General features: G+C 44.5%; 1 protein-coding gene across 4 annotated transcripts in view; it reads left to right on the top strand.

The window, feature by feature from the left end:
* The window catches only part of LOC147463163 (GHMP kinase family protein), an 86,535-nt gene that overhangs the window by 57,119 nt on the left and 5,545 nt on the right, over window positions 1-23,871 (top strand). For all 4 annotated transcript variants that reach the window (XM_086487580.1, XM_086487556.1, XM_086487573.1 and 1 more), the window contains exon 9: window positions 13,794-13,898. In XM_086487580.1, the coding sequence (XP_086343706.1) occupies window positions 13,794-13,898 (105 nt within the window). The remainder of the gene's footprint in view (window positions 1-13,793; window positions 13,899-23,871) is intronic.

Raw genomic sequence — 23,871 nt, forward strand, 5'->3', positions numbered from 1 at the left:
GAAAACCTATAACAGTTGGTGTCGATGCTCTGTCTGACTCTTGGAGAAGACGATGATGTCGTCAAAGGACGTGCCCACAAACAATGGGTACTCTCTGAAAATTCTATCCATCATACGGTTGAATGTCATTGGAGCATTCGTAAGGCCAAATGGCATCACCAAATATTTGTACAAACCAAAAAGTTGTCCTGAAAGCTGTCTTGTAGACGTCTCTAGGAGCAATTCGGATCTGATGATATCCACTCTTTAGATCAATTCAGCTAAAGCAAGTAGAACCTTGAAGTCTATCGAGTATATCATTGATCCTCGAGATAGGGAATCTGTTCTTGATGGTGATTTTATTGAGAGCTCTATAGTCAATGCACATTCTCCAAGATCCATCTTTCTTTAGTACCAGCAACACCGGCGAATAAAATGGTGAAGTACTAGGTTGGATGAGACCCTTCTCAAGAAGTTCTTTTAACCGGCTCATTATTTCTTCATTTTGGGCTCGGCTAACACGGTAACTTGTAAGGTGGCCGCTGCGGTGGTGTACTACCGTGTATCAAATCAATCGTGTGATTTTCAGGTTGTGAAGGAGGTAACTCGCCTTGTAGGCCTTCAAAGAAAAAGTCAGCCTGCACATGTGGAAATTCTTGTCGCTCCTTTTCTAGAGACATATTTGATCTTTGTTCATCATTCAGTTCTTTCAAGAAGATCAAGTAAACAAAAAGATTGAATTTTATCAATTTGAAAACGGCATTTAGCCGATACAACTAGGATGGACTCGCCCTTCAATTTTTACATGAAGTACAATCTCTCGGCCCTTCTCATTCTCCAAGATGGCTTTCCTTGCTCTACAATCGACCATGGCGCTATTCGTGTGGAACCAAGGGATTCCTAGAGGAAGTCACACACTTCCAAAGGCATGATGTAAAAGTCCCCGTGCCCTAATTACCCCTGACAATGCAAATGAAGTTTGCCAATGACAGGTGTAATGGTAACATCCCGTCCAGGTGCCGCTAGAATAGCCTTTGCATGTGGCCCCATTTCCTTAGGTGTAATTCCAAGTCGAGCGGCCAATTCGGGTGAAATAAAGTTGGCCTTGGCTCCTCCATCAAAGAAGATTAGGGCTTCTTGGTCTCGCACTTTACCCCATGCTCTGGAAAGTCCAGTGCTTTCGTCCAATTGATCCGGGTCAATCCCCACATAGTCTGGTACCAGTCTTGCTTTCGTCTTTCCTTTTCTTCCACACTCTTCAAGTGTTCTAGAACTCTCTTGCTTGTCTTCTGGTTGTCCTCTGGGTGCCTCTTGTGGGCACTGTGCTGACACATGTCCATGTTCTCCACATTCAAAACACTTTCTTGTTTTTAGATATTTAGATCGTTGATGTTTGTCAATCAGGGACGTGTGTCTTTCTTTTTCTAAAACCTTCCTCGTCTTCTATTACCATTATTGAAATTTTGTTCGGTCCTTGTTGTCAGGAGTTTATCAGTTGGATTCATAAGAGTACCCACATGCATTGCAAATCCCTGCTTCGCATGTCCCATCAGTTGTTGAATGGACTGGTACTTTTGTAATAATCAGTAGTCTCGTACCTCTTTGGGTAGACGACAACAAAATCGCTCGATGTGTTCCTTAAAGGTGATCTTTTTAAAAGAAGAGGCCGGTAGAAAAGTATCCAAAAATCTCTGGCGGTAGGTATCCAAAGTATCTTCCTTGGTCATCCAAGGATGGTTTCAAGCAATAACCACATCACGTTCGTACTCCTGAGTGAGCCAAGAGGAAGTGAAAAGCCGCTTGAACTGCAGCCACTTCGTCGGTGCTTCCTTTCGTAACAAAAGAGTGGACCACCAAGTGTGTGCATTTCCCTTCAAATAGGATGTTGCCCTCCTTACCTTGGAGTGCTATAAATAGCGCCCTCTTGAATAAGCTATGCCGAACTGTTGAATAAAAGCGAGGGCCTTGTGGGTATCTCAGAAGCATGAAAAAGTATCAAACTTTAGTGCTTGTCCACCCTCCTTGAAATCTTTGGTTTTCTTGCTCTTGTCCTTGAGAAAGTCACATTGGTTGGCTTGTAAAAATGCTTCCTCTTAGAATAAAACATTGGTTCATCGAAGTCAGAACTCTCAGAAGAGGATGAAACCTCCTTCGAATATCTGAATATTTCCGAGATCTTTGGTGGGATTTGCTTTTCTTAGCCTTCTTGTTCTTTCTGTATCTTTGGGTCTTTCTTCGTTTCTTGCCCTTTTTGTCCTCATCATTGGAATCAGAAGAGGAAGAGCTGTCGGAACTATTAGAAGAGGATGAGGATGAACTAGACACACCCTCAAAGCGTGTACGCTTCTTTGTCTTTCATGCATTTGCAAAAGTAGACCTGTGACCCAAGTAACCAAGGTAATCTGTTGCTCGATTGTGTCTCTTTGAATGCTTCTTGGTCTTCAAGAGTTGGTTGGCTTGTCTTTCTTCTATGTTGTCAAGTTCTTCTTCATTGTACACCGACGGAATAGGTGCTTTCTTCAAAGCTAACTTAAAAGGTGAAGCGATGGCCGTACTCCGTCAAGAATGCATCTTGTCAACCAGGTGCGTGGTCAAAAATTTTGCGTATTGTGGATCTCTAGAATACTGGAGCATTTGCCGAGTACAGGCATCAACCTGCTATTGATGCTGCATCTCCATTCGTTCATACTCCGTGGGCCGAGGTGGCCCGTACTCTCCTTTTGAATCAACAGAATGTGGCTGTCGTCCATTTGAATCTTCCCTGTTGTCTCCTGAACCTGATTGGTCACGTGCAACAATTTGCTCCTTGCGGGATTCGTCGACTGAATCCACGTGTGTCATGATAGAAAGGATTGAATTCTCCGTAGAAGGAAAATCGACTGAGCTCTGATACCACTGTAACATACTTGGACACCCCAAGTCAGGAATCTGGCACGACACACAAGAAAATTCTCAAAACCTCTTAATAGAAACTTATCACAATTCAATAGAGAGACGACACGGCCTGACGTAGTTTTGTACCGAGAAGTATTGGCCCCAAAGTGTGGCACCCCTTTCGGTATTTATTTTTATATTAATGCTTGAGCAAAGTACAAAGTCCAAGGGTCCTCTCTGCTCAGTGCTTCCAAGCAAATTTGAGAGAACAGAGACCCCAATTACATATTTAAAGGCCCATGGCCTTTCCAAAAGCATCCAAGCCCAAAAGTAGAGCTTCCGCGATTCACAGAAAACCGTACAGTGCCACGCCAGCAGTCAATGGAAAATCCGGAAGCGTCCGTACAGTCAGCACGTTCACACAATTTTCGGTCCTTGCATTATTTTTAGAGTTCGTGTTCCCTGGGTCCCATCGGACGGGACCCCATAAGTTGGAACAACTTATAAGATTTGTTATCTGTCAGTTTCCATTTAATCTCGTCCGTGTGGACATGCCACCATCATTTTGTGACAGAATATCCTTGCATCCTCCGCAATGGCCTGTAGTACCGACGCCGGTAAGGTGCTTTTTCACACAAAAAAGAAAATGCCGGTTTTCTATTGTCCACATTATTTGCACCTCTAATTGCATCTTTGTGAACTTGCTTGCCCCGGTGTATTCCCTACAGCAATAACATTGGTATGTTATTGGTATGCCGGTCTTCTACTGTCCACATTATTTGCACCTCTAATTGCGTCTTTGTGAACTTGCTTGCCCCGGTGTATTCGCTACAGCAATAACATTGGTATGTTCATTCCAAACTAGATTTACTTTGCGAGGCATGATGGACCGGAGAAATTGAACATTAAACATGTTTTGATGCTTCCAAACTTACAGAAGTCTTTTGAGGCCTACTGCGATGCTTGTGGTAGCAATTCGGAAGTGGTCTTCTTTGAGTCAAAAGGTGTCACCGAAGTGTCATAATCCACCTGAGTTGAGGGCTACTTCTATTGGCCTCAACTCAATGAGGATGTGGATGATTTTGGGTGTACTTTTTGGTATATAAGAAAGTGAAGTACGATAGGCACAAACCAACAGGACTCTTAGAGCCTTAAACGATTCCAAATAGACTGTGGGGAGAGTATTGGTAATGAATAACCAAAAACAGGTTCGAATAAGCTCAAACAATTAGAAACGGTATTCTCCAAATAACTTATAGCCACATGCTATATGGTTCATAAGTTTTTGCATTGTTGTAACCCTTTTTGAAAGGCAATACTCATGTAGTGATGAAGGCAACCCAATAGTGAATCTCTCACATTGATCTTCTACATAAATTCTTGAAGATTGAGATTGATAGATCCACATCCAAAAATCTCTGATTATATCCTTGATAGTGTGAGTGGGAACCATCCTTAAGTTGTCCCAATGTGCAAGGAGTTGTGCTTCGAAGAAAGATTAAGGTAACTATGAGCGAATATAGTCTTAAAAGGTTGCCATGTTGAAATATGTGGTTCTGTAGACAGGTAACCGCCACTGAACCGAAAGAGAACTTAACACTTGAGGCGGGACACGGAGTGGTGGAGTTCCACTCTTAGATGCGTTGGCTAGGCGTCCCTCGCAGTATTCCTTCATTTCCAGAGTTGATGTGTACAACTTATGGTGTGAGCTTTAATCGGAAACTGATGATTAGCAAGATCAAACAACGCTCATGTTTAAAGGCCCTTGGTTTGGTGCTTATTAAGAGTTTAAAAGCTCTAAGTTGTTTGCTTCCAAAAATCAGCCCCCAAAAGCTTACAAAAGCTGATTGCTTTAATGACCTTCACCTAAAAATTTATTGACATGAGAAAGGTGCACACTAGAAAATCCCGTGATTTGCAGTGCAAATCCAGACACGTTTTATTGCACATTTTCCGGGCAGCCACTGTTAGATTTGGGTCTTCTCTTCCAATTGGCCTCTTGCTCAGCTAATCCTCTTCCCATCTGGTCAGGTCATGCTGCGTCATCCTTTTGTGACAAGACAGCAAGGCAAAGCACGCCTCTATTTTCTTTCCATGAGGTGCACTACTCTATCAATACGACTCACGTTAACGAGGGTCGACCTTGGCTTGCATTATGCATATCTGGTAGCAAATTTAACATGCTTGTATTTAGAAGAGTAAATTAAAGGCACTCGTGTATCTCCTCCATTTGTGCCAAATTAATTGAAGCACACTGCTGCTTTGTGCAAATGTAGTCATTCTCTTTTGGCACAACATGAAACATTTGATCCGAAGTAACTTGCGTGAGAGAAACATTTATTGGGTGAGTCCAATTTTGAAGAACGTGGAGGAAAAGTCTCTATAATCAATTCTACATTGTACCCCTCTATCTTCCTAGCTAGAGACTTTATGTTGAATCGACACCATATGCTTGTCAAATACCACCAATATACCAAGTTTGCAAAGCTCATGTAGTGACAAGATGTGATACCCAAGACGAGACACAAAAAAAACTTGGGCGATATACATGCCCCGTCTCATCTACAATAAGCTCCATAGCCCCCTCATTGTGTACAGAGGTGAAGATTTGTCTTCAAAAGTACCTCCAACTATATACGGCCTTCGATCCTAGGAGACCTCCATCAAAGGGGTAGGGGTTTTAACGAGACTCGCAATTCAAGGCTTGGTTTTGTTCTAAGGACATTTCTTATAGTAATGACCCTTCTCACCATAGCTATTGCAATGTCTTCGCACTTTCAAGGCTTCCCGCTTTGCATTGGTTCTCGAAGAACGTGACCCACCATGTCCAACCTTTTGTTTACCTTTGGAATTTCCTACCAAAGACTCGATTGTAGCATAGATGATTAGATCTCCAGATCTACCTTCATTTTTGTGAGTGGTGGGGGTGAAAGCGTTGATGTAGCCGCTATACTTGGTTATATTATGCTATACATTGATGATATTGTTTTGGTATTTGAGTCACAATAGGGTTATCTCCAAGATTTGGTGCGAGCTCTACATATTGAGAGGCCTCATAGTGTACCTCGGATAAACCAAGGTTTTGATCCTTCATACCTCTTGACAGATCAAGGGCAGAGCGGACCATGTTGAGGTTGTAGGTCCTTATGTATACCTCTAGTTTATTTTTACACCTACGACATGCGGTTTCTCCATGGCGAGTGCAACCAGAGACAACTTAGAGGATATGCAACATTGGCAATGCTAGAGCACAGGCACACTATGATGCATGCAACAACTATTTGAATTTTGCACACCAGGATTCACTACCTCTAGTTGGAAGCAGATTGAGAGTCTATAGACCATGATATTATTTAGCATTATATGCAACAAACCGTCAATCCGGCATGATGGTGTCAAATTAAAAATGGCTATACCGCTGATGTTGTTGAAGGCTCTCTTCTAGACTGCTTCATCTAGATATCGTATAGAGATTTTGAGCCATCCTGACAGCTAGCAGAGGCCATAGAGAGTAGATCTTGATATGCTTAGATGATACAGTGGTTCAATCCACACGTTTTTGATATAGAGCAGCTATTGCACTTAGAGTATGACCTTGACTCGCCATTTATCCGCCTCTAACATGGTGAGACGAAGTAGGTCCTTTGAGAATATCTGTGGTGGTTGTACATTAGAAAGACTTACATGATGCCTAGAGAACCACTTCCGCCAAAAATGCCGAATTATAGGGACCTTTTCTTTCCTATCTTGGAGGATTGTTTCATCTCAAGGCCAGGGTACATACTACTACATGGATACATACATGCCTGGATTTATCTAGGTATGATTTCTAGTCGTATAGCGGGCATGCAAACTGCAAATTTCATTCGAGTTACAACTAGTTGATATTGTTTCTTTCTATCTTTTGTGGTTCGTATGCTAGTATTTGCTATTTAATGCTTCTTTAAGTGCTAGGCTTTATTATGGCCGAGTGTGCCTTGCATCTCTAGAGTATGGACAGAAACTCGGTACACAAGTCTTTGTATTGATGTATCCTTATGTGTGTGTGGTGCGGGTGTGTGGGAGCATATATTGGTAGCTACTTCTGCACCCATTATTGGGCATTGACACCATTAGTGGGGATGTTGAAACCGGCCCGTGGGGCGGTAGGCTTTGGCTTTCACCCGAAATTCTTTACTTTAACTTTACGACACAAAGGAACTTCACGAATAAGCCTGTGACTAGAATTCAACACTTCACGGCCTGGCAGCTAGAGCGCTACCAAGCAGACAGTGAGACCATGTTGGCCCCAAAGACTGGCGCCCCTTTCGGTATTTCTTTATTCTTATTATGCTTGAGAAAAACCTGTAAACTTCCACAAGATGTCCCACTTTTATCGAGCTGAAATTCCTCTGCTCCAACCCGATTTCGGCAACATAATCACAGTAGAAGTCTCCACTGACAAAATCCCAAGCTAACATTGACTTTCCACGCACTTTAGAGCTCTTTGCAAAACCTGGCGAGAAATTGCAGCTCGCTGAATTCTCTGTTTTGCGCTTCGATCCGCACGCCGATCACTTTTCTGGGTAGCCCTCGAGCTCTCGCACCTGTAGGGTCACTTGTCCCTTGAATGGAGACGAGATTCCTCGCGGAAAATCTCTCCAAAATGGCCTGTACAAGCACCCAATGCTTTCCCGAGGCTCCCTTGACAAATAAACGATCCGAACCCTTGCACCTAGCCCTCACCAAGCTGTCCAAACCTGTCCATGGCTGTAATTGCAGGTTTTTGACCCAATTTCGCCATCATAACGGCACAACTATCCCTGTAGGTCAAAAGTACACGTCAAGGACACTTTCCCTTGCGGTATGGAAGCTTTCCACTGAGCTGCAGGTCAATTTCAGCATGCTGTAATTTTCTGTTTTGCCACTTTTAGGTGCCTACTGCCCTGTACACGCATCCCAAGGCCTTTCCGAGGCTCCCCTGGCAATTCCCTGCAGTTTAGGTGCAAAACCCTAAACCTGCAGAAAAACACAGCAGGCTGTAATTCTCTGTTTTGGACCGTTTCGAGCCAAGGTTGGATCAAAACGTACGTACTGATCTGTTCCGTACCGTACGGACGCTATGTACGGATCCGCACCGTACGGAACGATCTGTACGCCTTTTTTTTTTTTGGGTGTGGGAAGCCTGTACAGTGTTGATTTAAAATAAAAATCCAAATCTCTTGCAATAGTTACACAGTATATGGTTGTCTTGTAAAACGTGTATTTGAATGTCTCTATATAAGTTGTTGGCTTCTCTCTTGTTTTTTATTGGAAATGTCCTAGAAAATTTAGTACTTTGCGGTTTTTTTACAAGAGTACGTATTTTTACGTACGTAAAAATTTTTCCTGTACGGAACAACGTACAGTACATACATATACGCCACGTACAGTACGTTTGGTACCACCTTGTTTCAAGCAGAGCGAGCATGCCTACGCATGTCTCAAGTGCTCCCGCACGCAATGGGACAGTTCCCATGTAAATCGGACGAGTTTTCACGCGAGAAAACTCTCCGTTTTCGCGTTCCTTCACGATGGAACTGTGTGTACTTGAAGGGGATTAGCAATTAGCTAATCCGGTTCCTGTACAGAAGGCTCTTCCCTTGGCAAACGCACATAAAACCCCCAGAGCTGTGCATGGTCATCTGAGAAGCCCAACCAGAGGGGCATTACCATATGTGCAAAGGGGAGAGAGAGATGCGCGAGAGCAAATCGTCGCGCTACATAGAGCAAGGGAGAAGGCAAGCTTTCCATTAAAGCTATGATCACCTGCACCCACTACTCACACACACTGTAGCACACACAATGAAGCAAAAATCAGCCCCCTCTCTTGAAATGGGCACCCCCTCTTCATGCAAATCTGGCAAATACATGTGGAGCCGCCATGTGTCCAGTTTGCTTCTTTTGAGTTAATTCCCTAGTACCCACCAACTTATAAGAGTCGCGAGGGGCCTAAATGACTTTGAACTGAGCCTAGACACCCTTATATTGCTCGGATTCCAGTGCCGATTAGCCCGACCAACTCGTGGTGACCTGCCCTTCCCGATTGCGAGTGAAACTCTGGGCCGTCGACCATTTCACAGTGGCCACGCAATGTCCGGTCATTTGCAACTTCAAAAAGAGGGTCCCAAAAATTAAACAAAAATCATCAGAAAGAAACCAACAACTCAAGTTAGCATTTGCCACGTGCTCGTTACATACCACCTCTTAAAATTGCAAACGTCCTCGATTGCGTGCCATACATACATGCCATAGATGATCTTGTGTTGTTAGCACTCTTTTATCATCGCATGTATGTGCAAGAAAGACTGTCAAAACATGTGTACAAATGACTTAATGAGACCTTCATACTTTTGTCATACTGTACACTGCTATTGCACTAAATCCATGAGTACATTTGATGTGCTAGCTCTATCATTACCCCTCCTTTGCAGACATTGGGTTGGGGCATACGTAGGTTGTAACCCAAAGGCCTCACGGTAAAGCTGCAATACATTTGGTGACTCTCACAGTTCATGCTCTTCCATCCACTTTGCATCCATAGATGGATAGTTCTTGAACTTCACCAAGTAGCATCTTTGTAACTTGTCCCTTAACTTTTACGTGTGCAAAAGGCTCTTGCCTCCTCAAACGAGCATAATTCCACAACACTGTGACGTACCACCCACGACCAAGTAAGCTCAAATTTCAAGATGATTTACCGATGCGTCAAAGAATCCAAGCAATCGCCTCAGAGAATCAGTAAGCAGCGTGTCACCTGGCAGACCCACATCACTCCCGCAAGAGATCTAGTGGCCAATCTACCACTGTGAGACCTCTCCCTATCCCATCTTGGTTCATACTTGCAAACCCTAAAAGTGCAGTAGAAAATCAGCCCTAATTTGACCACTTTTTGGCAGGACAAACATGCGGAATTTCCCGTCTGTCCTGTGAAGAGAAACCCTCTTCCCTGGTGTCATTCATCCTGTCAATCATAGTGTAATTCCAAGTTCCTGTACTCTGTGTCTTTACCCAAAACAACCGAGGCTCACTCTTTGAGGAAAAAGTGATTGATGGCCCGGCAACGGAACCTTGAAACCGGCCCGTGGAGTGGTAGGCTTTGGCTTTCACCCGAAATTCTTTACTTTAACTTTATGACACAAAGGAACTTCACGAATAAGCCTGTGACTGGAATTCAACACTTCAAGACAAACCATGGCCTGGCAGCTAGAGCGCTACCAAGCAGACAACGACACCATGTTGGCCCCAAAGATTGGCGCCCCTTTCGGTATTTCTTTATTCTTATTATACTTGAGAAAAACCTCTAAACTTCCACAAGATGTCCCACTTTTATCAAGCTGAAATTCCTCTACTCCAACCCGATTTCGGCAACATAACCATAGTAGAAGTCTCCACGGACAAATTCCCAAGCAAACATTGACTTTCCACGCACTTTAGAGCTCTTTGCAAAACCTGGCGAGAAATTGCAGCTCGCTGAATTCTCTGTTTTGCGCTCCGATCCGTGCACTGATCACTTTTCTGGGTAGCCCTCGAGCTCTCGCACCTATAGGGTCACTTGCCCCTTGAATGAGACGAGATTCCTCGCAGAAAATCTCTCCAAAATGGCTTGTACAAGCACCCAATGCTTTCCCGAGGTTCCCTGACAAATAAATGATCCGAACCCTTGCACCTAGCCCTCACCAAGCTGTCCAAACCTATCCATGGCTGTAATTGCAGGTTTTTGACCCAAGTTCGCCAGCATAACGGAGCAAATATCCCTGTAGGTCAAAAGTACACGTCAAGGACACTTTTCCTTGCGGTATGGAAGCTTTCCAGTGAGCTGCAGGTCAATTTCAGCATGCTGTAATTTTCATTTTTGCCACTTTTAGGTGCCTATTACCCTGTACACGATCCAAAGGCCTTTCCGAGGCTCCCCTGGCAATTCCCTGCAGTTTAGGTGCAAAACCCTAAACCTGCAGAAAAACACAGTAGGCTGTAATTCTTTGTTTTGGACCGTTTCAAGCGGAGCGAGCACGCCTACGCGTGTCTCAGGTGCTCCCGCATGCAATGGGACAGTTCCCCTGTAAAGTGGACGAGTTTTCACGCGAGAAAACTCTCCGTTTTTGCATTCCTTCGCGATGGAATTGTGCATACCTGAAGGGGATTAGCAATTAGTTAATCCGGTTCCTGTACAGAAGGCTCTTGCCTCGGCAAACACGCATAAAGCCCCCAGAACTGTACATGGTCATCCGAGAAGCCCAACTAGAGGGGCATTACCATATGTGCAAAGGGGAGAGAGAGATGCGCGAGAGCAAATCGTCGCGCTACATAGAGCAAGGGAGAAGGCAAGCTTTCCATTAAAGCTATGATCACCTGCACCCACTACTCACACACATTGTAGCACACACAATGAAGCAAAAATCAGCCCCCTCTCTTGAAATGGGCGCCCCCTCTTCATGCAAATGTAGCAAATACATGTGGAGCCGCCATGTGTCTAGTTTGCCTCTTTTGAGTTAATTCCCTAATACCCACTAACTTATAAGAGTCGCAAGGGGCCTAAATGACTTTGAATTGAGCCTAGACACCCTTATACTACTCGGATTCCAGTGCCGATTAGCCCGATCAACTCGTGGTGACCCGCCTTTCCCGATTGCGGGTGAAACTTTGGGCCGTCGGCCGTTTCACATTGGCCATGCAATGTCTGGTCATTTGCAACTTCAAAAAGAGGGTCCCAAAAATTAAACAAAAATCATCAGAAAGAAACCAACAACTCAAGTTAGCATTTGCCACGTCCTCGTGATAGATGTGGTAGTATTTAGGCAATACTATGCATGATGGAGCTGATGGTTATATTGTGGATGACTACCATGAGCCTATACCTTGCACTATCCTCTAAGTGTGAATGTGGGCTTGAAGAATATTTTTTAGCTGTAGAGCAGACATGAGGACTTCACATTGTGAAGTTTTCATTGGAGTTACGACCAAATGACATTTGTTTTTAATTCTTTCTATCGTTTGTGGTGTGTATGCCCTATCAACCACTTATTTTTGTGCTAATATTTGCTATTTAATGCTTTTTTAGTGCCAGGCCTAATGATGGCTGAGTCTACGCTGTGTCTCTAGAGTGATGATAGAAACTCGGTACGCAGATCTTTGTATTGATGTGTGCTCATGTGTGTTGTGGGTGTGTATTTTGTACCTAGTTCTACACCCACTAATGGGAACTGGCAACATTAGTGGGGATGTCGTAGTATTTACTTAATACTATGCATGATGGAGCTGATGGTTATATTGTCTTGTGGACTACTACCATGAGTCTATACCTTGCACTTTCGTCGAAGGGCGAGTCTTGTCTTATCCTGGATTCATCTAGGTATATGCATACATGCAACACTATGCTAGTGTGGCGATCGGACAGCTCAATATAATCACACAGATTAGAAAATTGAGGCAAGACGGGCTGCCCACATCGCTAGAGGTCAAAGGACTTGTGGAGTATGGAGTGGAGAATGAGGAGCATTATGTATGCAGATGCCCAGCTTATGCGAGCAAACGGAGCTGATGCACCACTTTGCTCACAAGGCATTTCACACGCAGAGGGATGATGGAGTCAAGAAACCAGAGACAGTGGTTCCGTAGTGCTGGTACAAAATAAGGCGTTGTTGCACTATTGATGGTGTCACCGGTTGATAGTGTGTCAGCATGGTACGTGGAAGCAATCTGGTGTGACAAACCTGCTGATATGGCAGCTCAAAAGAGTTTTTCACATGTGAGATTTTTATCGCACATGGATGCTTTTAGCAGATAGCTATGCGCGAACTTTTATCTCAGGCACATTATCACCCGTTGCCGATGATCTCCATCGCTCACTCAGCTCCTTCACAGATGTTGACCTTTGTACTGCTTGCATGTGCCTGCCTCTGACATCTACCCCCTCTGCCCACATTTGGCGCTTGCTGCAGGCCTCCAAGGCACAGCCACCAGCCCTCACGTAGCCTCGTCGCTTCTGCTGGTTGACCCGTCGATGCTTTAATTGGGTATTTATGTTTGGTTTTGGGTGTTGATGTAGGTAGTTTTGCTTGGTGTCTTGTTGATGCCTTGGATAGAAATGCTCTCTCCAAGGATTTGTCTTGGCTTTAATTTGCAAACTTGTTCAGTTCCCTAGCTTTGGTTAACCCCATGATAGTCTTCAAAACCTGAGATGTTAGATGTATACACAGATAACAACTTGGTCCTTCAGAGGTTCTTACCGCCCAATTGTTGGAGTGGGGCAGTGTCTACTCTTTTTACAAAACACGGAACAAGAAAACCATCAAATACTATGATTGTTGTGTACATCTCATGAATATCTCATAAATCTTTTCTCAAATGGATACAATGAAGGAAATAGAAGCAACCCTAGTATGAAAATGGATTTAGGCTTAGTGATAGAGCATAAGCATACAGGTATCTCTGGTCTCACACAAGTCAAAAAGACCAATAAAAGAGATGGAACAACTTTACTCAAGTCTGCCAATTTCTGAAGCCTTTTGCTATCGACCTTTTACCTTCAGTGTAGATCCATCATCCAACTGCTTGGCAGCTTAGCATTGGCTGTCCATTCTCTTTCCATCTCCAATCTGCTACCAAATGTTGCACCAAGTTACTTCTACTGCTGTAGACTTTCAATAAAAATCACTCCTCATGAGTTGTTCAAGATTCTATTTGTGATTCTTCACTGAAGTATAGATGATCTTCTACGATTTTTTTAGCTAGTATGTAGGTTTGAATCTCAACAATCCTGCAAGAGCTAAGGTCCAGGATCGTTTTCCATTGAGAATTGTTATGTTCTTTACACTGTGTTTACATTGAGGTCCGTGTTTTCAGACGCTTTTCAAGCAGTAATTTTTCATGGTAATTTCCCAATAAAAAAAAGCAAGCAAGCTCACACATTCTTTGTGCAGGATAGCAGCAAATATATGCCTTTCTCCGATGTTGCAAGAAGTCTTCTAGACGAACACTGGGATACCGAGCGGCAACAGTTTGCATTGCCCCCCTCGCTGCAACTGGTGAGTTCAAGGACTGCAGTGCTACAAGGAGCTCTTCATATACATTCCACATTAATTGTTTCTTGGTGCATGACTTGAATGAGTAATTGTTGTTATGTTAAGTAGCTTTCATGTTAATTCTGGCAAATACACAGATCTGTTTCAGCGAGGCGACAATCGACAGCAAACACATGACTGAACTGAAAACTACAAACACTGTAACTTGAAAGAGCACTGGAGACGGCCAAACACAGTAGAGCCTAGTTCTTTACCCAGTTGCACTGGCCCCTAAGTCAGGCGCCCCACACAGTACTTCTTTGTTTATTTTTTTTGTTTTCGGAGTCGGGTAGGGCATGCCCGGCCGCTCCCCTCATACACCAAAAAAGTATACAAGAAGAACGACCAGGACTATGCACCCAGAAACCGAAGGCAGACGCTTTTGTCACTAGTTTCCTCTGGACTACGAGAGTCCAGAATTATCTACACTCTTAGGGCCATGACTAATCCCTTGAGAGACCCACTCGCCACTTGGATTTGGGCGTGACAGCGACCAAGTACCTCGGTTCAGAGGCCCAGGTACTGCGGGACTTGCTTCGGTCTTCCCTTTGGAGTTGCCTCCTCTAGGTAACTTATCGCTCACCCCACTAAACTGCCTTTGAAACCCAACGGTTTTCCCCTAGGAAATGCCATACCCGCTTGGAAGGGCGTCGGCTCACATCTTTGTTTATTGATGATCACAGATACAACTGCCGGGGGGTCACTCGGCAATCTTGCAGCCATGCACTGATCTGTTAGAAGTGATCCCCTGGGCAATCTTTTAAAAGGCACTTAGGCCCAAAAAGAAATGCTTCAAACACTGACCCTAAAAGCTCCAACATCCCAGGAATTCATAGTAAGCTAGCTGGAAAACAGCTCCCCGATTGTACTGCCACATCAGCACTGCGTATGGCCTTTCACGTCATCACTTGGCTGGCTTGATTCAGTCTGCCTCCTATGCAGCCATCGCTCCCCTCATTTGGTTCGTATGAACATGCCACATCATCACTTTGTGACATACCCCCCCCCCCCCCCCCCCCCCCCCTCCCCAGCAAAAAGAAAAAAAAAGAGAGGAGTAATCACCCTCGATTACGCTTGCAAAGCAGACAATAAAGAATGAACCAGCTTAATAGACACTGACTTCATGTAAAGATGCATTTGACTACTCAAACCATGCACTAGCACAAAGAACATCGGTCATTGAACAATAAACGAGATTGTGATCATCATGACTTATATAGCCATCATATCCAATGTCACAAAATTGCTATTTTATTGCATAGGGCGCCTGTTGGAGAGGAGCTTGTGGTGCTTTGCTGCCCAAGAATAGCAGGTGATTGAAGTGGTGAAATTGTAGTAGGCAGACACACATGGAAGGTGGACATACAGGCAGTGCATGCACGGAAAGTGGACACATAGATACTCCCAGTATGGCAAGAACCAGGCGACCCCACAGAAGGAGCCCTTGCATGGACAGTGCACACACATGCACTCGCAGCATAGCAGGAGTCGGGCGCCTTACACACACTTATATGTGTCTTCTTCATCACTTTATGGGCACCATCTCTCTATCAGCACAGTTGGCAGGGACATGGATCCCACTATTGTTATATGCTGATGATATTGTGCTGATTCTTGACTCCCCGGAGGGTATGCAGCATCATTCAGATTCTCTGTACACATTTGCCCATGATAGTCGATTGTCTGTTAACCTCGGGAAAACCAAGGTTATGGTGTTTAACACCAACCATAGTGGGTCAGGAGGTCAGCACCATATGGCCAGGAGACGGTGGAGTATACAGATGCATACACCTATCTTGGGGTAGTCTTTAGTGGACCGTCATTTTCATTGAGGAGAGCAGTAGAGACTAGATTGACGAGAGCTTATGCAACCTTGGGAGGTTTGGTGAAGATGTGTTCGCAAGGTCAGTTTCAGGAACCTCGAACAAAGATGTGGCTTTTTGACACTCTAGTGGCTTCAGCCATGCTCTATGGGGTTCAAATTTGGGGGCCCTCAGTGGACCACCTAGGCAGATCTGGTAGCATTGATGGATGGAGATGTATGGAGAGGCCTCTAGTCTCTATGATCTCTCGGATGATTCGGGCTAAGGCCTCAGTGCCACATGAGATTATTGGGGCTGAGCTAGCTGCCCCTCCTCTCGTAGTTGAGGCCCTTACTAAACCAGTTTCCTTCATGCATAATTTATGGGACCTTTCCAGAGACAGATATGCTCGGCTAGCACTTGAGTCATCGCAAGAGCTAGCACTACAACGGGACACGGCATGTTGCTATGGGTAGATGACATCATGTCACTCACATGGCTTCAGCATGGATAGACTGCCTCCATTTCAGTACTCCTTGGATGCACCCTCCCTTTCTCTCACACGGACAAAGACCACTAGACTTACACATCGGGATTTGATTCAACTAGATACCAGGAGCACATGGATACGGTTGGCACAAGCGTTGGGCACGAAGATGGCTTTCTATAGAGAGCATCTCCTCCTAACAGAGGATGGATATGTGATCAGACCGGCCTATATGGACACTCATTTATCCTATGGGATACGATGTGCTATTGGTCAGATGCGCACATCATTGTATCAGCTAAAGATTGAGACTGGCAGATTTAGGAGAGTACCAGCAAAAGCCAGGATATGCATGTTGTGTCATATAGAGCCAGAGACAGAGTTACATCACATTTGTCATTGTCCGGTATACTATGAGATAAAGGCCGCTTTCACTGTCTATCGAGAGGGCTTTGGACCGTTGGCTAGAGTCATGAGATATCAGGATCAGAGATGCCTCGGATTGTTTTTGCTAGAGCTGCGCAGACACAGGGAGAGTCTCTTGAGGAGACCACACAATGGGAGATCACTGACTTCTTTAGAGCAAGGACTCAGCTGCCAGATGAGCATGCTTCACAGCAGACTTCAAAGCCCATTTCTACTAGAGATATTTTAGTGGACAAAGCCATTGAGCTTGGGAGAGCTAGAGGCCCACGTCTACGGGGGCGACCACGACATCGACGGAGGCTCCACCAGAGAATGAAGACTATTCTAGCATGACATGGGAGACACCCAATATGACTATTTACAAAGGCGGACATTGACGAAGCTGTTTAGCAACCAATGCAATACTTTCTCAGACAATGCCCGATGTCGGGCATCCTCAAGCAGGATGATGTTTTTTAGTCTGACGATTTTAGTCTTTTAGTTTTAGTCTTTCACTTTACTTCATTTTATTTTTGTACCCTGACATTGGATTAGATCCACAAGGATTGTATCAGTTTGGTCTCATAGGTCTTTTGAAGACGTTTAATATAACATTTCTTTTCATTTCTCTCTCTCTCTCTCTCTCTCTCTCTCTCTCTCTCTCTCTCTCAGAGTACTGACTATGGAGGATATTGACGAGATTTGCCACCAACCAACGAGGGATTTCCTCTGACCCCACCCCCCGATCCGCCTACCATTTTTATATCACCCATTGTATTAGCCCAACCATTGTATCAGCTCTCATCCCCCCCCCCCCCCCCCCCCTTTTTTTGTTGTACTCAGACATTGTACTAGATTCGCCACTTGTAACTTTTTGGTCTCATAGGTCACTTTGGCCTTGTGTAGACGTTAATATATCATCTCTCTCTCTCTCTCTCTCTCTCTCTCTCTCTCTCTCTCTCTCTCTCTCTCTATATATATATATATATATATATATATATATATATATATATATATAGATATATATATATGCAAAAGATTGTCAACTTGTCAGTATCCTTTAAATCTCAAGAAGAAATTAGTGACTTTATTCAATCTAGGCAATCTGTGACAAAGGAGTGGAGTATTGTGCAGTCTGCATCGCACCAAGTTCAACCTGCTAATTTATCGGTAACTTTTGGCATAGACCCATCCTCTTTGCATCGAGAACCAAAAAGTGCCCTTGACCAAATTATTCGATGGACCTAGCTTACCTTTCTGTTATTTTCTTGTGCCCTATGATCTGTTGGTAGCCCCACTAGCCTCCCTTGTTCAGTGGCACCTCAATCTGAATCGTTAGAGTTCTTTGATGTGCCATCAACTGACTCCCTTACTTCTTCGGAATCCTCTGATGAACTATCATCCGGTTCCCTTGGTTCTTTCTTTTCCTTGGAAGACTCTTGCCCCATTAAGGTGGATATTGACTTGTCCGTAGGATAGGTCAATGAGCCGGCATGCATACCAAAACCTTGCTTAGCATGTTACATAAGTCTCTAAATGGAGTCAGACTTTTGTTGCTGATGATACCGTCAAATCTCTTTTGGAAATCCGCAGCAAAACCGCTTAATTTGGTCCTTCAAAGTGATCTTCTGAAACAAGGACATTGGAAAATGTGTATCCCCAAACCTCTAGCAGTAGTCATTCAAAGTGTCTTTCTCAGATGATGCAAGCCATGATGACATCTTCTCCATATTCATCCATTATCCAAGCAAAAGTGAAAACTTTCTTGAATTTTACCCACTTCTTAGGTGTTTCACTACATAACAATAGAGTAGACCACCATGTATGTGCATTTCCTTTCAAGTAATATGCCGCCCTTTGCACATTGAAGCGCTCCGAGAAACGACCTCCCGAAAAGGCAACGTCAAAGTGCTGTATGAATTCAAGGGTTCGATGGGTGTCTTGGTAGTCTGAAAACGTGTCAAACTTGACTGCTTGACCCCCATTCTTGAACTCCCTGGTCTTCTTGACAAGTTCTTGTCCTATTGCTCACTATCCGAACTGTCAGCAGAGGATGAAGTCTCCTCCTTTGAATTGCTAGATGGCTCCTTGTGCCTTGTAGGCTTTTTCATAAATTTTGCTTTTCTTGCTTTTTCTCTATTTCTTCCGCTTTTCTCATCCTCTCTGGAACTAGAGGACAACGAACTATTGAAACTCTCTGAAGACAAAGAAAAATTTCTGTCATCCACAAAACGAACACGCTTCTTGGATCTTCTTACCACCTCCAAAGTTGATTTCCGGCCCAAATAACGGGGGAAATCCGCTAATTTCCCATTCTTCGGAGAATGCTTTAAGCTTTTCATCAATTGGGTTGTCTTTTTAAGAGCTTGGACATTAGCGAAATCAATAGCAACACACAAGTCGAAACTGCAAATAACTGAACTGAACTTTCAATAGAGATAGAGAGAGAGGAGAGGAGAGTCAACCCGGAACGGCCTTGCAAAGGTACAACTCTCGAGGGTCCAACTCTCTCACGTCCAAATGCTTTCAAAAGAGTGGCCCTTTGGGCACTTATAAACTTACAAGGGATGCCCAAAAGCAGAGCCCCAAAAGCTCTTGCACCCAAAAGCATCTGCTACCAAAAGCATGCGTAAAAGTGCCAAATCTGCACCAGCGCAAAACGCAGAAATCCATACATCCTGCCACGTGTCACACTCAATACAATTTGCAATATTTTCAGCCAGCCCTTACACTTTGCTTTATTAGGGTTTAGGCCCCTCAGCTAGGATCTTCAAGTTGGGAGGGGTTAGAGTTTTTTTAACTCTAAACATTTGGTCCTTGGGAAGACCAAGGTTATGACTACAACGCAATGAGTCTATCAATCCGCCCCATGTTTCACTGATGGACAAGACTAAGTAGAGTATATGGATATGTACACTTGGGCTGATTTTTAATGGCCTGATTTTCTCCATGAGGAGAGCAACAAAGACTAGACTGGCTAGAGCATATGTAGCTTTGGGAGGTTTGGAGAGGATGTATTCACATGTTCAGCTCTAGGAGCCTCGCACTAAGCTATGGTTCTTTGATACTCTGGTTGCCTTAGCTATGCTATATGGAGTGCAGGAAGTGAACCCTCAATAGATCATTATAGTCGTTAGCATGGACGTATAGATGGGTTGTGAGACATGGAGAGGCCTCTTATCTCCATGATCTCTAGGATGATTAAGGCTAAGGCCATGGTTCCCCATGCAATCATCCGAGCAGAGTTGGCTGCCCCTCCTTTGGTGGTGGAACACAGCTTATGGGAGTTCCCACGAGATCGTTATGCTTGGCTAGCTCTGGAGTCCTCACGGCACTTGACACCATAGGGAGATACATCATGTTGGTATGCAGAGATGGCAGCATGGTTTGAGCTACATGGTTTCTCTATGGACAAGCTCCCTTTCAGTATTCTCTAAATGCATCATCTCTCTCTCTAACACATAGGGAGGTCGCTAGACTTATACGAGAGGATCTGTTTCAATTGGATTACCCAAAGGACGTGGATATAGGTTATAGAGGAGTTAGGCATGAAGATGACTATATACAGAGGGCATTTTCTCCAGCTCATTGAGGATGGTTTCTTATCTAGGCCTACTTACACTTCTCCCATGACTTCTGATGTTCTATTAGACCGATTCGGACATCATCACACCAGTTGGAGATTGAGACTATTGAGACTGGCCGGTTTCGAGGCATCTGAGTTGAGGCCAGGTTGTGCTAGGTGTGTCGTCAGAGAGAGCGAGAGACAAAGCTCCACTATAAAGCCACTGTAGAGCACACTATGAGATACGTGGACACTTTCACTGCCTCTTTAGAGAGGGTTTTGGGCCTTTATCTAGAGTTATGAGATACCAAGATCAAAGCTGTCTTTGACTCTATCTACTGGAGATTCAGCAACATTGAGCATGGTTATTAAGGGAGAGAGGCTCACAAACTCGGAGACACACCCGGAGATCACAGTGTTCTTCCATGCAGAGATTCAGCAGAGACGAGAGCAGCTAGAGAGGAAGGATAACGGGCATATCACTAGCAGAGGTACTGAGTGATCGAGCAACTAAGCTCGGGAGATCCAGGAGGCCCAGGATGACGGGATGCTCCCATCGCCGGAGGAGGTTGTAGCAAAGGATCAGATCTATATTTGCAAGACATGGGAGACACCTTGTGCAGACTCTCACCATGGAGGACATTGACACAATCATGCACCAACCAATGCGAGCCATCTCCGGTTTCTGATACACACATCCACCATTCTGTATGTGTTGTCTCAGATACACACCCACCTTTTGTATATGTACCCCTCAAGCTCTCAATACCCACCTTTTACAGTTCTAGCAATGTTTTCATGTAGTTAGTTTCTTTCTTTTTATCGAGACCTTCTATCAAATTCACCATGATGTAACTCTTTAGTCTCATAGGTCATTTTGGCCTTTAGAAGATATTCAAATAACATTTCATTTCATCTCTCTCTCTCTCAACGTAGAGAACGAGGCTCAGGAGGAGTGGTAGTTCTATTTAGAGAGGAGTTGCAGCCATTGATACATATAACCCACAGGTATGAGCATGCTAGGTACATGTTGGTGAGACTGAGGGCAGAGACAAGCAGATATCTTTACACTGCTATTTGTTAATTTCCTCCTAGTACGTCAGTGTATGCATCACCTAGAGGGCAGTCCCCCTTTTCTATTTTGGATGATGGCATTTGGGAGTTTTCCAGGGATGGTGACATCCTCCTCCTTGGGGACTTCAATGCTAGGACTGCCCATCACTGGACAATATTCTATGATACTTCAAAGGAGAAGAGGGAGGTTCTTTATCAGAGAGATGGGCCTATCTAGACTCTCACAGGATGAGGAGCACATTGAGTATGGATAATACTTGATAGACATGGGGAGTGCACATGGATTGACCATTTTGAATGGCCTACAGAGATTCTCGGCAACGAGAGGTTTTACATGCCTTCCACATCGCATGGTGCTAGTACAATGGATTATGTTGTGGCTCAGCCAGGCTTCATTCCATCTTTTTATGATTTCATGGTGGGCACTAGGCCGTTGGAGTAGCAATTGATCATGCTATCTTGTCTTTCACTCACATTTCAATTCAACACAGTTCCATTGGGAGAGGTCTCCACACGCACTCGGTATAGCTTCACGAGGGAGACGGACTATGTGTACACATATAAGATATACACACTTATGCACTCGAGAGCCATGATGGCCAGTAGATGAGCTCACTCATATACTAACAGAGACGCTCCATGATGCCGCATCAGTGGCATATCCCCACAGTCAGCCTACACGGAGATGATATGGGAGCATACCCCAGAACAACTAGTATGATGAGGAGTGTAGAGAGACACGGATCAGATTACAAAGAGAGGTGCTCGTGGCTATTACCACACATACATAGTCATGGATTATCTTTCGCCACCTAGTGCGACAAAAAGAAGAGGGCTTACCTGTCTCAGTTAGAGCGGGATCTGTATCAGCTATTTATGAGTCGAGATTCAGGCAAGGCATGGAGGCTATTCCATGAGCATTCATCACCACCCGCCATCACCTCCATAGAGACATGGGGGGAATATGCCACATCTCTCTACACAGCATTAGGATAGCCACCCTTGCCTAACTCACCAGAGACGTGTACTTTCTTTACTACTGAGAGAGTAAGGAAAGCCCATTGACAGGATGACAACAGGGATAGCACATGATCATGATGGTTTTGGTAGCAAAGCACTTCATTCATGCCAAAGATATGCTTGCAAAGCCTCTTGCTATGATGTTTAATCGAGCCATGTGTGAGGGTTTTCCTGAGAGTTGGAGTATGTCCACAATTGTGCCCATCTTCAAGTCGGGAGATCCCATGCTTTCTGGAAATTATTGAACCATCATGGTTGGTCACACATTGGCTAGTTTATATGCATCTATTCTTGAGCAAGAGCTGAGTAGATGAGCAGAGAGAGATGGCATACAGGCATCAGGGCAGGCAGGGTTCAAGAGAGGTTTCTCCACTCTTGACCATATTTTGACTAGTGGATTTATTGTAGCTTTGTGGATTTCCGCAAAGCTTTTGACACAGTCCCGAGAGCCAAACTCATACGCAGATTACAGGACATGGGTTTGCCAACAGAGCTGATTTGGGGGATCTTGGCTTTATACAGGACAATTGTGAGACAAGTACACACTACTTAGGGCATGTCTGACATGGTTCACTCTAATATTAGGGTGAAGCAGGGATGTCCCCTATCTCTGACTCTTTTTGGGATGTATGTGGACGAGTTTTCAGACTATGTAGAGCGAGAGGGGGACAAAGGTGCTTAGCTAGCAGGGACATGGATTCCGCTCTTGTTATATGCTGATGATATTGTGCTGATTTCAGATATTCCAAAGGGGATGCAGCGTCATTTGGATGCATTGCATGTGTTTGCACATGATAGTGGATTGTTTGTGAACCTTAGTAAAACCAAGGTAATGGTGGAGGTCAGCTCCCACTTTACATATGGTCGAGAGATTCTGGAGTATACAGATGCATATACCTATCTCAGGGTGGTCTGCAGTGGTCAGTATTCTCCTTGAGGAGAGTAGCAGAGACGAGATTGACGAGAGCTTATGCAGCATTAGGGAGACTTGAGAGGATATGTTCGCAAGTTCCGTTCCAGGAACCTCGAACAAAGCTTTGGCTCTTTGACACTCTGGTCACTTCTGCCATGCTATACGAGTGGAGATATGGGGACCATCAGTGGATCATCACAACAGAGTTGGCAATACTGATGGATGGAGATGTATGGAGAGGCCCTTGGTTTATATGATCTCTTGAATGATTAGGACCAAGGCCTCAGTACCACATGAGATTATTAGGGTGGAGCTCGTGGCCCATCCGTTGGTAGTGGAGGCGCTCACTCGATCGGTCTCTTCTATGCATAGCACCTAGGCTCTCCCAAGAGTTAGATATGCTCGCTTAGCTCTGGAGTCCTCTCGACAGCTGGCATTAGAGGGAGATAGATCATGCTACGCACAAATGGCATCTTGGTTCCGGCTGCATGGCTTTAGTACGGACAGACTACCCCCATTTCAGTACTCCCTGGATGCACCCTCCATCTCGCTCACTCGGGCATAGATTACTAGGCTCATCAGGTAGGACTTGACTGAGTTGAGTACCAAGAGGACATGGATACACCCAACACATGAGTTGGTACGAAGGTTGCTTTCTATAGAGAGCATCT

This window comes from Adiantum capillus-veneris, chromosome 2 (assembly GCF_014529385.1).
Source record: "Adiantum capillus-veneris isolate H3 chromosome 2, ASM1452938v2, whole genome shotgun sequence".
Taxonomy (NCBI): domain Eukaryota; kingdom Viridiplantae; phylum Streptophyta; class Polypodiopsida; order Polypodiales; family Pteridaceae; genus Adiantum; species Adiantum capillus-veneris.